At 52.8% G+C, this 15,774-nt stretch overlaps 5 protein-coding genes across 5 annotated transcripts; 2 read left to right on the forward strand and 3 right to left on the reverse strand.

Annotated features, from left to right (window-relative positions):
* Positions 1 to 39: 39 nt before the first annotated feature.
* CABS01_00781 (beta-glucosidase) lies at positions 40 to 2,554 on the reverse strand (the record flags this gene model as incomplete). Its single annotated transcript, XM_060534162.1, has 4 exons — positions 40 to 1,816; positions 1,867 to 2,176; positions 2,231 to 2,323; positions 2,377 to 2,554. 4 exons carry the CDS (start codon positions 2,552 to 2,554, stop codon positions 40 to 42), a joined length of 2,358 nt encoding a protein of 785 aa, XP_060401240.1.
* A 663-nt stretch (positions 2,555 to 3,217) lies between these two features.
* Positions 3,218 to 5,143, reverse strand: CABS01_00782 (uncharacterized protein; the record flags this gene model as incomplete). Its single annotated transcript, XM_060534163.1, has 5 exons — positions 3,218 to 3,873; positions 3,930 to 4,110; positions 4,166 to 4,501; positions 4,560 to 4,841; positions 4,910 to 5,143. 5 exons carry the CDS (start codon positions 5,141 to 5,143, stop codon positions 3,218 to 3,220), a joined length of 1,689 nt encoding a protein of 562 aa, XP_060401241.1.
* Positions 5,144 to 5,784: 641 nt separating this feature from the next.
* Positions 5,785 to 7,869, forward strand: CABS01_00783 (fungal specific transcription factor; the record flags this gene model as incomplete). The annotated part of the gene is made up of 3 exons (XM_060534164.1): positions 5,785 to 6,173; positions 6,229 to 6,256; positions 6,310 to 7,869. 3 exons carry the CDS (start codon positions 5,785 to 5,787, stop codon positions 7,867 to 7,869), a joined length of 1,977 nt encoding a protein of 658 aa, XP_060401242.1.
* A 1,623-nt stretch (positions 7,870 to 9,492) lies between these two features.
* Positions 9,493 to 11,799, forward strand: CABS01_00784 (GMC oxidoreductase; the record flags this gene model as incomplete). Its single annotated transcript, XM_060534165.1, has 4 exons — positions 9,493 to 9,553; positions 9,616 to 9,874; positions 10,222 to 11,127; positions 11,187 to 11,799. The coding sequence occupies 4 exons, from the start codon at positions 9,493 to 9,495 to the stop codon at positions 11,797 to 11,799; spliced, it is 1,839 nt and encodes a 612-aa protein (XP_060401243.1).
* A 381-nt stretch (positions 11,800 to 12,180) lies between these two features.
* On the reverse strand, positions 12,181 to 14,158 carry CABS01_00785 (quinate permease; the record flags this gene model as incomplete). The annotated part of the gene is made up of 6 exons (XM_060534166.1): positions 12,181 to 12,483; positions 12,545 to 12,654; positions 12,723 to 13,021; positions 13,077 to 13,592; positions 13,652 to 13,949; positions 14,014 to 14,158. 6 exons carry the CDS (start codon positions 14,156 to 14,158, stop codon positions 12,181 to 12,183), a joined length of 1,671 nt encoding a protein of 556 aa, XP_060401244.1.
* Positions 14,159 to 15,774: the final 1,616 nt, after the last annotated feature.

A 15,774-nucleotide genomic window follows, 5' to 3' on the forward strand; every position in this document is an offset into this window, starting at 1 on the left:
TTGCCAACTCTGATCGGATGAAAGAGTGCGAATATCATCTTACACCAAAGTTGCGTTCAACCTCTGCAGATCTTGGGTTCTCGAACTGTTCCCAATCCAGAAGTTGCACAGTCCTGTCTCAACTTGCCATTTCCCGTCGACGAAGTAACCTAACTCGGCGTAAGGCACATTGAAGCTGACCTGTGAGGAGCTGCCTGCTGCGACTTCAACCTTGCCAAAGCGAATAAGCTTCATGACCGGGAACTCGATTTGACTGTACTCTGGACGATAGTAAAGCTGCACCACCTCCTGGCCATCTCTCGACCCCGTGTTCTTGACTGTCGCAGAGACAGTGACTTGGCTGTCCTTGTCACATTGACTGACAGTGCTGTTGTTACCCACTAAGTGGCATTGGATAGAGACGGAAGAAATGTTGAAAGTCGTGTAGCTCAAACCAAAGCCGAATCTCAAAGGAGCATAACGTGTCAGTTCTGGCAAGTGCCAATCATACTGCGTCGCCGTCCCAAATCCACCCTGGTCATCGGACGGGAAATAGTCATAGGCCACAGGGAACGCGCCATCGGCTTCCGGAACAGTGATTGTAAGCTTGCCACTTGGGTTCACACTACCAAAGAGGATTTCGACCAAGGCGTCAGCTGTGAATTCTCCGGCGAGCCAAGTGTGGATGATTGCCTTTGCACTCTTGGCCGACTCTTCCAGCAGGAATGTCTGACCCCCGCTGAGTACCAACACAGTCGGCACGTCGGCGTTGATCACCGCATCGAGAAGCTGCTGTTGCAACCCGGGAAATCCCAAGTGCGGATGACTAAAGCCCTCACCATCAGTCCGGTGAAGAGACTCGTACGAGTTGTCAAAAGACCCCCAGCCGGACCCGAGAACCACAACGGCAAGGCCCGCTTCCTTAGCTGCGTTGACAGCAGCCTCGATGCCCGAGCTGTCATTCATGCGTAAGATGTCAACCCCTGCAACATACTTGACGTTTTCCACACCAATTTCTCGCTCTAGACTTCGACGGAAGGTATCGCCATAGGAGGAATCTGAGGCGTTGTTGGCAGCATATTGGCCGGTATTGAGAATGTCGGCATAAGGGCCTAGCAGGGCAATTTGGTGCACTTCGCTGCGCTGCAAAGGCAACGTACCATCATTTTGAAGCAGCACAATTGCCTCACGCGACACCTTGCGACTGATCTCAAGATGCTCCTCGCTGCGAAGAGTCGCGCTCAGATTCTCGACCGAGGGAAGAGGCAGATCAAAGGTTCCAGTAGCAAATTTGATCTCAAGAATCGCTCGGACAGAGCTGTCGACAAGTTCCATGACCTCGGTATCGTTCGAATAGTTGATGAGCGTAGGGAATACAGAAGGCGGTCTTGGTGAAAGTTCGTGCTCCAGCCCACCCCGCAAAGCCTTTAGCCCGGCGTCCGCAAACGACTTGGCGACCTTTGACTGAGTATACATGTTGCGAATTGAACCAGCGTCAGACATTATGAGACCTTTGAAGCCGAGCATTTCTCGAAGAACCTTTCTGTTGAGGTACTTGTTCATGGACATGGGAACCTGATCGACGCTGGCATATGATATCATCAGTGACAGGGGGTTTGCCTCTCGAAAGGCCTTGACAAAGGGGGCTCCGAAGTCATTGAGGATATGGTTCAGGCCACTCTGAATGCTCGCAGTGTTCACGCCTCCGCTGCTAGAGCCGTAGACCCAGTGCTTGATTGTTGTTGCGACTTTGACGAAGCCGTTCTCATCTTTCTCCTGCATCGTGTTGATGTAGTGCGTCGCAAATTCGCCGACGAGGTAGCTGTCCTCGCCAAACCTAGGTGAAGTCATTAGGAAGAAGTCAGATCGTTGTTCGAAAGCACTTACATCTCGCCGTTTCTCCCATTTCTGGGATCTTTAGCAAGGTCAACCTCGGGCGACAACACCCAACGAGTGCCCATTGCCACATTTTCGTCACGAATAGCGGCTACGGCTTGTTCGTAAAGAGGAATATTCCACGTCGATCCCATGGAAAGGGCGCCAGGGAACAGAGTGCCACCGGAAATCATGAGACCACTAACAGAGTCGGCGATGGTGATATACGGAATGCCTAGTCTAGTGTTGTTGATTTGCTCGGCTCTAACCTTGTTGGCGATAGGCAACAGATCATGCGCATAATTTTGAGGCGCCCCGAAGCCTACGATATGATCAATATTGACGTGGAGATGTAGGATTACCAAATTTGGCTTACCGATCTGCCCATTCTGGGTCTTCCGGATTTCCTCGAACAGCGTTTCGTTGTATGATATCTTGCCGTTAACAGTCTCTGCAAGTCGTCTTATCCCTACGAGTTCAGGTCACTAACACAGCCCGGCTTTCGCAAGCTTTCCGACTAACCTCCGAGCTGGCCAATCTTTTCCTCCCATGACATGAGACGCAAGAGGTCGTCAGCTCGCTCTGCGGGAGAGCGTGTCGAGTCGAGATAAGCTGATCCATTCGATGCAGCTGTAGCACAGCTAATACGAATGAATTGCCAAAGCGCCAGGACCACGAACGAGGTTGCTGATTTGACCATCTTGACGACAATGCATAACACCCTGAGCGAAACCTGGGTATACTGAGAAAGCAAATGACAACATTTGCCAGGTTTTTCTCTATCTTTCTGAAAACCTTATATCTTCACTTAAAAAGCACGCCATTGTAAATGGTCCACCATCAACCAGGAGTTCGGGCCAAGACTCCACTCAAGAAAAGGCTCAAGGATTCCGGCAAGCAAGGCCGGGTCGGGTGCCCCACTTGGTTCGCCGGGGCTCCGAAGAGTCAGCTCGGATGTCGGTCGGTAGTCCTGAAGGGGGAAGGCTAGACCGGAGTCTACCCAATCATTCCCATTCCGTGCTGCGCGGTGAGGGATTGTACCATCCTATCCATGAAGAGCCATGGTGCTTAGAAGCCTCCAGGAATTAGTCGGCGACAGCTATTTGCTGTTCCATGCTAACAGATGCCCCATCTCTGGATCCGGTCACTTAACAGGTGTCCTGGGAATGTAGCTAGAGTAGCTCATCACAGTTTGGGTTCTGCGTTTGCTTGTTTTTTTCTTTGCACGTAAATATTCCCTTGAATCCAATTGTATGTCATCGAAAGCACATATAAGGTCCAATAGAAAACGCTGAAAGTATCTTGATGAGTTGCGTGTCGCTTCATTATCTACATGTCTATCTGGGAGCTGTCGACAATATTCCTATGCTTTGCTGCTGCCCTTGTTGTTATCAGGTTGCCTAACGCTCCTCCACTCCAAAGCCAAAGCACCAAAGATGGCGAGACACACGAGGACCAGGCCAACCAGAAATACATGTCTGATCGCCTCATTGTAAGCAATCAGAGCTGTATCCTTGATGGCGGCGGGGAGGTTTGTTAGGGAGGTGACACCGTTGTCCAAAATCTTCTGGGCATCAAGCCCGGGAACTGAAGAGAGTCGCTCGAGCAGCTGGGTATTGAGGATGTTCTGAGCAACAGCCAGGAAGATGGCTCCGCCAATGAGCTGGCCGAAGAACATGAGGGAGATTCCCACCGGCACATCCTTCTTCGGCAAGACTGTCTGGGCTGCTAGGTTTGGTGCTTGTGTTGACAGGCCCAATCCGAATCCGTAGATGATTTGGTATCCAATCCATTTGCTGCTGTCAGTGTTGACCTCGAATGTGTAAATCAACCCAGCACCGACAGCCATTAGGCAGATACCTCCGATCATGAATGGTGTGTAGTAGCCGATGCGACGAACAAGGGCGCCCGTCATGAGCGTGGCGACTACCATTGAGAGCATGAGGGGTAGGAGACGGATTCCGGACTCGACAGCTGAGACGCCTTTGATAGCCTGGAACCAGATGGGTAGATAGTAGGCTGATTTCCCATTAGTCTGAGTAATGTACGAGTTCTGTGCTGTTCGTGTAACTTACAGAATATCATCAGTTGCGATCCGTTGCAGATGGTAGCGTAGACACCTGCTAGGATACTGCGCTGCGTAAAAATTCTGCCAGGGAGTGTGGCTGTCTTGGGCATGAAGATCTGGACCAGGGCAAACCCGGCGAGAAGAACAACTGCGAGCACCAACAGAAGAATGATTCTCCAGTTGTTCCACTAAGAGCCATGGTCAGAAATTGCAACCAGATATGTTCGGGAGATGTAGACTTACAGCATACGTCGAGCCACCCCATTCCATGGCCAGAATGAGAGACACTGATCCAGGGATAAGCAGAGCGGTACCAAAAAAGTCAAGCTGCGCCAGCTTGGACTTCAAATCAAGCTTTGTGGTATCTCTGTCAGGAATGGCAAGGATCAAGAAGATGATGATGCCTGCCAAGCCTCCCAAGGGGAGGTTGATATAGAAGCACCATCTCCAGGTGACTTTTGAGGTGAAGACGCCTCCAAGCAGCGGTCCGACCACGGAAGAGACGCCGAAGATGGCGCCGAAGAATCCTTGGTATGTGGGACGTTTGCGAAGCGGGACGGCATGCACGATGATGACAACCTGAGGGAATGCAGGTTAGACCTTGATTTGACTGCGGGATAGTAGACCCAATACTTACTACGCCGCTGAGGATACCAGCCGCACCAAGTCCAGCAATGGCTCTCCCAATGATGAATGACACCGAATTTGGAGCCGCGCCACAGATTGCGGATCCAACTTCGAAGAGGAAAAGGGAAGTAAGGAACGTGCCCTTGACGCTGAAGAACGTGTAGAGTTTGCCGAAGAGGAGTTGTGAAGCGCACTGGGTAAGGAGATATGCCGATCCGTACCAGCCTATGTCAGTGACGGAGTGGAACTCGTCGGTGATTTGGGGGATGGCTGTTGTGATAATCATGCGATCCTGTGAAACGGTCCCGTTAAATTATTGTCTCTAGTTATACGTGGTGTGGTTGTACAAAGTTAACTTACCAAAGAAGTCAAAAACATGCACATGAAGGCAGACGACATGATGCAGGCGAACTTGAGTCCTGTCGGATACTCTGTGTCATCTACGGACTTTCCTCCATCCTCGAGCTTCTCTGAGACGTTCTTCTCGGTCTTGATATCATTGTTGTTTAGTGATGGCTCAGTAATAGTCGAAGCTCTTGACTCGTTGTCGTGGGATGGTGTCGATTCAGGATGTGTGCTTGATGGAGTTGCCATCTTGAAGGTTTTGTTGACGTTAAAACGTGTTGGGATACTGGGATCAGACTTTTGGCGGACTTGGTACTGGAAGCAGACTACTTTGACCACCTCAGATTAAAGCATTAGATATTGGGTGGACCAAGTGATTGAGATCTGAAGTAAGGTTGAGGCTGTTGAGCTGAAAAGACGAGAAGCCAAGACCTCGGGATGCCATTTCTTTATACATGTTCAAGAGGAATAATGTTTTCCAAAAGACTGACTTTTGAAAAGTCCGTTGTCGGAAAACGGCAAGAACAAGCCATCGTAGACCCATTGCTGATGCATCTTTGGTTTAGACCGTCGATCCTCCCAAACATCTCGGGCCCGAAATATCCAAAAGAGGCTAGACTCCTCAGTGATCCTCATAGTAAGGATGGAGCAATTCATCAGACGGAAGCCGAAAAGAAACGCTAACCTTCTTTGAGACCCGAGATTCCCGCCATCTTCCTTCGCGCCATCCCGACGGGCATCCTTCACCACAAGTAACCTCACAACCGTTACCGGACATTTTCCAAAGTCCGGGAAGAGTCCGAATATCTTATGAAAATCAATCAATCAAATGTGCATGGATACTTGTTTCGCCTCAAGCAATCCGTCTCTCATTTCTCAACGTTCTGCCCATGGCGACCCCGCAACCGACAGCTCTTCAAGGGCAGCATAAGCACGCGTGCTCGCTCTGCGCAAAGAGGAAGATCAAATGCGACAAGGCTGAGCCATGTTCAAACTGCACAAAGGCACAGGCGCAATGCCTCTACGAAGGACCAGCTCCGCCGCGACCTCGAAAACGAGCTGCTGACGAAGAGCTCCTTGCGCGCTTGGCCGCATACGAGGACTTGATGCGGAAGCACGATGTCGACTTTACGCCGTGTTCTCATGGTTGGATTACGTCTGGGCCTCAGGGGCGGATCAAGCAAGATAAATCTGAGGCGATATCCTCTGCGACGTCTCCGCTCGATCACCAGAGCTCAACGACTCAAGTGTTGAAGGGTATTCCCTTGACAACAGAGCGGTCAGTGTTAGGACGGAGTAGAATATGGCGTCACTTGCTGATTAGACATACTCAGTTGTCTTTGGTCAACTCTCCCGGCAGAGGTAAGAGTCGCCGTGCTGTTGAATAGACGACTAATATCTGACTTGCATTACAGCTCATGTACCCGCCCGTGCAGTGCCTCACTCGTAAAGAAGACCCTCTGCATATCCCAACGCCAGCGCTTCATGTTTTGATGACGACCGTTCAACCCGAACTTTCACAGCTCCACCCGGACCCAAGGCACATCTGCCGATTTTGGCAGATCTTTGTCGAGGCCGTCAACCCATTGTTGAAGATCATCCATGTGCCGACTCTACAGCAGCAGGTCCTGGACGCAAGTTGGAACCCGTCTGGCGCATCAAAGCCGCTTACAGCCATGCTATTCGCCATTTACACTCTAGCTGTCACCTCCACGTCCATTGAAGGCTGCCAGACTACCTTTGGCGAGGCCAGGAGCACGCTCATACTGCGCTATCGGACCGCCGCTTTGCGTGCTCTCATTGCAGCCGACTTCCTCACCACGCGAGACTTTGAGGTTTTGCAAGCCTTTATTCTTTTTCTCTTTTCTGACCCAGATTCGGAGCTGACATCCACTCTGACCGGCGCCGCAATCAGGATCAGCCAGAAAATGGGTCTGAACAGACCAAAGCCAGATCCAAAAGTATCGGTATTCGAGACTGAAATGCGTATACGTCTATGGTGGCAGTTGAACGGGTTGGATTCTAGAGTGAGAATCGTCAAAATTGCGGGCATGCGACTCCCACCATCCGAAAGTGATTTCGGCGATGTCCGCCTCCCGCTCAACGTCAACGACGCCGACTTGCATCCAGAAATGGCGGAACTGCCACCGGAGCACCCGGGCGCAACGGAAATGCTCTGCGTGTTGATGAAGTTTGAGACCTTCAACATCATCAGATCCTCCAGTAGAGCTGTCAAGGTCTTTGATGTCATCATACACGGCCCTGGGAAAGACAAGCCTCCATCAAAACTAGAAGATGATGCGATCAACGAGATTGAGGCCATTTACCACGAAAAGTTCATTCGGCACCTAGATAGGAATATTCCTCTCCATGCTCTAGTGTATACCATGACCAGGCTCACGCTAGCTCGCTTCCGGTGCAAGGTGCACAGCCCGCGAGGCCGGGCTAATAGCAATGGGGAGGTGCTCATGACGCGCGAGGAGGGTGATCTGGTTTTCGACTGGAGTGTGACTTGGCTGGAGATGATGGAGATTGCTATGAGCAGCAAGTTCTCCTCGCACTTTATCGCGCATATGACGACGAAATTCACCGTGGATGTCTACATCTATATCATTAGTGATCTCCGCAAGAGGGTCTCTGGTGAGCGGGTCACGTTGGCTTGGAAGCTTATAGAGAGTCTCTACGGATATCATCCGGAACTGATTGAGAACACGGAGAGTTCCTTCTATGTGGCGCTAGGGGACTTGACATTGGAAGCTTGGGAGGCTAGGAGGAGAGAGTTGGTCAATATCCAGGGGAGTCATGAGACCGATAATCCGCCCCGGTATATTTGCTTGCTTCGGGAACAGAGGCAACAGAAAATTGCGCCAGTTTCACAGGTGCCTGCGGCAGACTTTCAAAGTCTTGACCCTCTGGGACTCACCGATTCGGCAAACTTGGACTGGGACTATTGGAATGATTTTTTACGACTGTAGTCAGGTTGTTGTAATGGCAATTTCGACTTCAACTAGTATTTGCCATCTACATTGCAATTGCCCATTTGTGAAACTGAGACTCTTGAAGGTGGAGTTCGAGTTGCGGTGACTCTATCTAGTTCAAGCTCACGTTCCATCGCCAATGCGGGCCAGCGCATCCTTGTACTCAGAGCTAACGACCCCTTCGCCCTGCTCAGGTAGTAGTGAGTAAGCACATCGTAGCATGGGAACACCAAAGTCCCGTTTCAAACCTTGCGCTCAATGACTGAGAGCCAACAGTTACGATGGACCCTGGATGATGGGATCAAAGAGACAATGTTGTTAATACATCATCCGAATATTCCCCATCCGGAGATTGGGCCGCGGCACGCGTCTACGTAGTAGTCAGCAACATCCCTGCGCAGCCCACGAGTACGACGTTGTTGTCATTTGACAGTCGGCAAGCATATTCAATTCTTCAGCGGCACCTACCTGTACTTGGGGAACTACTCAATGTCTTCCAGTCTATTTATGATACTGTACGAACCTAAGGTATTCTTCCCCGGCACAGGAAATTCACATTATGAGATTTGCGTTCCTTCACCAGACTATTCTTAGTGACCTTTCCCCGCATCTTTGGTCCCCTCTTTTCCCACCATGATCGTCCGCCAACAGCCCCATGCCGACACACACTGAATGTATCCCTCCTCAAGACTTAACTCCCCGACGAGTCAGAAGACGTCCATATGGCGTAAGAATGCCTCTAGGACCTAATGTATAAGTCAAGAATTCGCGCCCGAGTCCGAAGTCATCTTGCTAAAAGGCACTAGAAGAGACCAGCCGACGAGCCCTAAACTCAAAGCTGCCCAGCTGCGCCATCCGGAAAACATGGAGCGAACTGGAGCAGCCCACTTAGTCTATCATAGTGTTGGGGAACCCTGGAGTTGTAACCTAGCCAAGTTGGCAAATCAAATAACCTCAATTGGCTGGGTCGGTTAAGCGCCCACACCTCAGACATGCTTCCCCGTATCAACTTCGCCCCATAGTTGTCCTGCCTAGTGCAACATAACATCTACATCCGTACTCTGTTGAGTCTGTTGTGTCTAGTCTGTCTGCACAATCACTGCGTCTGCATCTCTATGTGTCTATGTATCATTGCCATCCCATCCCCGCACCCGACAACTAGCTCCTCCTTCAGGGTTCTGGTCACATCGGGGTCTTCAGTAGCCCCTCCGCTTGTCCGCAACCTGCGACGTGTTCGCCGCCATCTGTGCGGCCATGTGGCCCCTTGAGCTTCTCGAAATGCAGCCCCAAGCTTCCAAGGGCCCCCTCCTCTAGGCCTTTGTCTCTCTCTTGCCAATAGATCAGCGCAACGCGGAATCCGGCGGAATACACCCTGCTTGCATTCCGCCCGAGCGTGCGTAACAGCCCTGTGGATTTTTTTCTCCAAACGCTGCGACGTGGCGTGCGGAGAAGGATATATAAAGTAGAGTAACCATCGCGGTCCGCGAGCCGCTTGTTTGTGCTGGTTGCTTCATCCCGACTCTCTGCTCAACACACTCAATCACCCCCACGCGCGCCTCTGTTTTTGAAATCTTTTGCCCCTCAATTGAGTTTACACTGGCTTTGCGAAAAACCGTAGCCATGGGTCTCTACAGCAAGCTGGCGGATGATATTACAGAGGTGGACGTGATCATTGCTGGAGGTATCTTGCAGGACTTCTACACCCCAAGCAACAATTTTCACGTATTGACTCTTCAATCCAAGGCGGAACAGCAGCTTGCGTCCTCGCTGGTCGTCTCGCGGCCGCCGACCCTCAATTGTCCATCCTCGTCATTGAAGGCGGCACGAACAACCGCGATGTTCCCAATGTCGTCCACCCCGCCTTCTTTCTGGACCACCTTGCCCCGACGAGCAAGACCGCAATCTTTTACCAGGGCAACGTATCCGACAAGCTGGCAGGTCGCGGTCCCATTGTCCCGGCTGGAGGAATACTCGGTGGCGGTTCCTCGATTAACTTTATGCTGTATGTTACCGAATCTCTGTCTCTCCCCTCCCCTTAATGCCCCCCTCCTCCCTCTTCGACTCTCTCGGATCTCCAGCCCCCCTCAAGTTCGTAGCCTCAACCCGGCATCCGATGAGACCTCCCCAGCTTCGCCTCCTTCATCCCCCCATATCCGCTCCCACACGATCCATTCTGTCTGGACCGTTTCATCCCGTACCCCGGATGCGGGGGCGGCAGTTAGCACCGGGATGGAAGGGGAAAAGTTGGGGTAGCTCCATTCTAGCTCGGGGCACATGAGCTCTTCTGACTCCCTCATGACGATCGACGTCCCCTCCACGAGCCAAGCTAAAGAGTCATGCTATTGCCAGCTACACCCGCGCCCAAAAGTCTGACTTTGATTCATGGGCGACACCCGGCTGGTCTTCGGCAGACCTTTGGCCTTACCTGAAGCGCTTCGAGACGTACCACGGTAACGGCGACCCGGCCCACCACGGCTCTTCTGGCCCGGTGCATGTGTCTTCGGGAGGCTTCCGTGTCGAGAGTGTCGAGGATGATATCCTGGCCGCCGCAAAGCAGACTGGCTACCCCGAGATTCGGGACTTGCAGAACCTAGAGGCAAACAACGGCTATGAAAGGTGGATGAGATACGTCTCGCCTGAAGGCAGACGACAGGATGCCGCACACACTTTCCTGCACCCACTTCTCGAGGATGGAAAGCACCCGAACCTTCACGTATTGGTGGAGTCAAAGGTGATCCGCGTCCTGTTTGACGACCATAAGCGTGCCGTCGGAGTCGAGTACACTCCCAACTCAGACTACCAGGCTGTCTTGAACACCACACAACAACCGGTCCGGAGCGTCAAGGCAAAGAAGATGGTGGTCGTGTCGTGCGGCGCCTGCGGAACCCCCGGCGTTCTCGAGCGCTCTGGCCTAGGAAGCAAGAAGATCCTGAACAAGGCTGGCGTTCCCGTTGTGGCGGATCTGCCTGGCGTGGGAAGCAACTATCAAGATCACAACCTTGTTTTGATGCCCTACAAGACGGTGTTGAAGCCGGAGGAGACGCTGGATAACATCTTTAGCGGGCGCATAAGCCACGAGGATGCGATTGCCAAGAAGGACAAGATGCTGGGCTGGAACGGTGTCGATGTCGTCAGTAAAATCCGGCCCACTGAGGAAGAGGTAAAGAAGCTCGGTCCCGAGTTCGAAAAGGCATGGGAGAAGGACTTCAAGAATGACCCCAACAGACCTGTCATGCTTACTGGTTTCCTTCACGGGTATGTACACCATGCAACACATCCTACTATCAAGAGCGCAAAGACACTGACATCTACAGGTTCCTGGGCGACCACGCCGCCATCCCGCAAGGCCAGTACACCACAGTCGCAAACTACACGGCGTACCCCTACTCCCGCGGTAGCATCCACATCACCGGCCCCGCCCTAACGGATCCCCTCGACTTCGAGACCGGATTCTTTAGCGATCCTGACGACCTGGACCTCAAGAAGCAGATCTGGGCCTACAAGCACTCGCGCGAGGTCGCCCGCCGCACAGCCCTCTACCGCGGCGAAGTCGCCGGCGGACACCCTTCCTTTGCTGCGGACTCCAAGGCCGCGCTTGTCGAGTCCGTCTCGGCGGACGCGTATAAGAACGTCAAGCCGATTGAGTATTCTAAGGAAGACGACAAGGCGATTGAACAGTTCTTGAGGGAGAACATCAACACGACGTGGCATTCTCTTGGAACGACCAAGATGGCGCCGCGGGATGATGGGGGTGTTGTTGATTCTTCGTTGAGCGTGTACGGTGTTGAGGGACTCAAGGTTGTTGACTTGAGTATTGTGCCTGAGAATGTTGGTGCTAATACGAACAACACGGCATTTGTGGTCGGCGAGAAGGCGGCGGATATCATTGCAAAGGATTTGGGCATTATCATCGCGCCAAAGTTGTAAGATGATGACGGATTGAGAGATGGACTGGCTGGCAGACCGCATATGAGCGAGATGTAATGAGTGCGAAGCAATTGACGACGAGCCCGTTCTGAGGACAAGTCCTTCTCAGCCCTATCATTATTCCTGGTGTTTATTGCAATGAGTAATGTAAGATTTCACTCTAGAATCCCGATTAGGGGAGTTGGCACACACAGCACGGCAAATCCATAGAAGGCTGGAGGAGAAGTACGTCTCGTTCTAGGTGATATAATTTGTGTATATCCAAATCTCCCCAGAACGTTTATTTCATTATTAAGATCGTGACTACACATGATGCAGTCTTACAGGAGTGTGGGTATCAAGCTCTTCAGCGAGCACAGTTCTAGATGAGATGGCAGGTCTTCAAGCAGACTCATGGTGAGACTCGTGGAGCCCCTTCTTCTCAGCGTGGATAGCGCTGTCCTCCAGGTCCTCAGTCAGGCCGACATCCCGTCTAGCCTGCTCGAGCAAAACGCTGTCCTCGGCACCCGCGTTGCTGCCAAAGACACGGTCCATCTCCTCAAGGGTGGCGCCCTTGGTCTCGGGCAAGGCGAAGTGCACCCAGATGATGCTGGCGCCGAGGAAGACGGCGAAGAAGATGTAGGTTCCCCACTTCCAGCTCTCGAGCATGGAGGGAACGTAGAAGGCGACGGCGAAGTTGTTGAGCTAACAGGTTGATGTTAGTCTGATGTCAATGTCTAAAAAGAAAGAGGCTTGGAGTGCATACCCAGTTGCTTGATGCGCCGATGGAAGCACCCTTGGCGCGGATGGAGAGGGGGAAGATCTCGGAAACAAGGGTCCATGAAACGGGGCCCCACGAAGCTCCGAAACCGGCAACTGAGATGTAAAGTTAGCATACCTAGTCCTTAAGAGATCTCGACTGGAGACAGAAAGGCTCAACGTACTGTAAATCCAGATGAAGGCGACGGCAACCCATCCCTCAACAGGATGGCCCGGCCAGTCGTGGCTGAACTTGGCGACAATAATGCCGGGGATGACCATGGAGATCAACATGACAATGGAGCCAACAATCAGAATGGGCTTTCTGCCGACCTTGTCGATGATGGCCATGGCGGGAAGGGTGCTGATGAAGAAGACGACACCGGTGACGCCAGTGGCCAAGAGAGCAGTCGTGCCGCCGGTGAGACCGAGGCTCTGGAAGACGTTGCTGGCGTAGTAGATGATGGCGTCGATACCGGACCACCTAGCAGACTCAGTTAGTTTGGTCGCGGGGGCCAAGGAGGTTGTGGTAGACTTACTGTTGCCAGAACATGACCAGCCAAGCATACGCAACACGCTTGAAATGGTCCCAGGAGCGGAGAATACGCCAGTACTGCGCAACCTCGCGCATCCAAACGCTCGTCTTCTCCTTTTCGGCCAACTGAGGGAACGCCTTCTGGAACGAGCGCTGCTCGAAGAGGGCCTCGGCCTTGATCTCCTTGAACTCAACCTGGACAAGCTCGCTATCCTCGGGGAGCTTGCGGAGGTACGCGATGGTCTTGACGGCCTCTTCGTCGCGGCCCTGCTTCACGAGCCAGCGAGGGGAGAAGGGCAGCCACCAGATTCCGAGGGCGAGAAGGGCGGCGGGGACACCCTGGATGTAGGAGGGGAGTCTCCATGCGAGGTCGGACTGGCCCTCGCCGATGCCGCCGATGTAGTTGCTGCCGTATCCGATCCAGAAGGAAAGCATAATTCCGAGAATGGTGGCGAATTGGTAGAAGGAGACGATGAAACCTCTCATTTCGGGGGCGGCGAGCTCGGCGTTGTACAGAGGGCTGAGAGTTGGTTAGCATCGTGGCCTCGGCGTAAGTTCTTAGACAGAGGGCAGACTTACCCGACACCACTAAAGGTTCCGACACCAAGACCGGTGAAGAAACGGCCGGCGTAGAGGAGCTCAGGCTTGTGGTAGCTTGCGCCAGTGTAGAGGTAACTGCCCAGGACGACCCAGAGACAGGCGGAGAACATGGTGTACTTGCGGGAGAAGACCTCGCCAAAGACACCGGCGCTGACGGAGCCCAGTATACCGCCGAGCTGGAGGATGGAAGTCAACCAGCCCGTCGCGCTGGACGAGTTGACGACGGAAGGGAAGTTGTCCTTGAAGCGCGTCATGACAAGAGATTGTCCGAGGACACCTAGGAAGACGATGAGGTCAGCAACGGAACAGTCGTCATCGGATTCGGGAGATTAGAGACATACCCTGCTGGTATCCATACTCAAAACCTCCAAAGGATGCAAAGAGGGCAATGACGAGAATCTTGGGGTTGTTTGCCAGCGACTTCCATCTGTTCTGGTAGGCAAGCTGCGTGCGCGCCTCGGCGGCGGTGGCTGCTTGGACGGCCATGATTGCAAAAGGCGATTGACGAGCAAAAGAGTCGACCTCGTAACGCAAGACAACCGAGTGACAATCACGGGAAGCAGGCGCCGGAAAATAATAAGACGATCACCTCACCCAACAGGCCGGGCCATCGTCTGTACTTATTCTTGGGAGCACCGACGCTAAGGACTGCCTTCCTGGGGGGTGGTTGACCAGGGAGACGTCCTTTGGCGATGGGGCAACTTTTGCCAGATGGGGACAGGATGTGTCAAGTTTTGATGCGACTCTGTGTAGACCGTCCCGCAGAGTCGAACGAGATGGGTCCCATGGGCTAGGTTCTTGGATCTTCCGTCGTGTCAATGTTATTGCTAGCTCCTTGAGTCCATCATTGACCTGTCTGAACCCAGGGAAGCCTCGTCTGGCATGTTCGATCTGTGTTGCTTCTTCGACTGCGTGTACATGTGAGATTCTCAGTTGCTGGAAATCCGGGGTATGTCAGATCAGCGTGGTGGGATCTGAGTACTGACCGACATGGTGCTTATGATTCCCGGATCCAGACGTCGGCTCCAAATACGCGTTCTACTACGGCTTGCTCTTTGCCCGATGATCACCTCCCCTCAGGTTTGGCAAACGTTGGCATCAGTTGGCATTCGCCCGAAGGTTTCCGAACCCGAAGCATCTCCAACGCTCCAACCCCTTCAAAAATCCTCTGGGTGCTCAAGAGCTGGCGGGACAAACAGCGGAGTCCTCCGTCTTGTTTCCACCTTGACCCCCTGGTTCATGGAGTTCATACCCCGCCCACCCGCACATAGAGAAGTCTGGCACATCACACGATTTGGTCCACCCCCGCAGCGGGTTCGCAGTCGTAAAAAAATACCAAAGTAAAAAAGAATTACGGGAAAAGCAAAGGCCAAGGCGTGTAACGTCGGGGGAAAGTCCCGGAGCTAACGCCAGAAGCGGAAGTTGGCCGAGTTGGTCTGGGACTCTGGGTGGATTCAAAGCAGAAATCTTTACCACTTCCCCACCGCCGGCGGTAAAGTGCCAGAGGGCAGAAGTGTTCGTGACTAAGGTGTTTTTCCCGTGGGGAATGTTTTGACTTCTCTGGGGATCCCGCTGGCCCAGACTCGAGTGAGGATTGTGAGGGGAAAATCCCCCATCTTGTCAGCAATAGCACCGAGAAGAGGCCGTTGAGTCGACAACAACAACTGGTCGACGTGCAGATATACCGGCCACAATGACAGAACTTTAATTGTCTTTCAGGTTTCGAATGGAACGCCCACATGGTCGCCACGTTAATTTGACGGTTCCCGGATGAGAAAACATCCCTCATACCGGATCTCATACCGGGATATTCGTCGAAGCCCCAAAGAAAAGTCAAATTGAGCCGCACCCTTGGCAGCGATGCCGGGACCGCGCTATTACTCAACTCGCCCACTCCTCGACGCTTCCAGACTTTGCTTTTATGGTTATTGAGCCCGGGCTCTTGTACGTCAGGAGTCATGCCATCCCCGGCGCCATGCTGCTGCTTGACTAAGAAGTCCCACAGCAACGTTACCTAGCAGGCTAGTTCGCGTGTGCTCGACCTCTTTGCCCGCGGGGTTGGTTTCTGACTGGTCCCTGTAATCAAAAGCAGAATTTTCTGC

This window comes from Colletotrichum abscissum (genome assembly GCF_030869225.1).
Source record: "Colletotrichum abscissum strain IMI 504890 chromosome Unknown Scaffold_2.1, whole genome shotgun sequence".
NCBI lineage: Eukaryota > Fungi > Ascomycota > Sordariomycetes > Glomerellales > Glomerellaceae > Colletotrichum > Colletotrichum abscissum.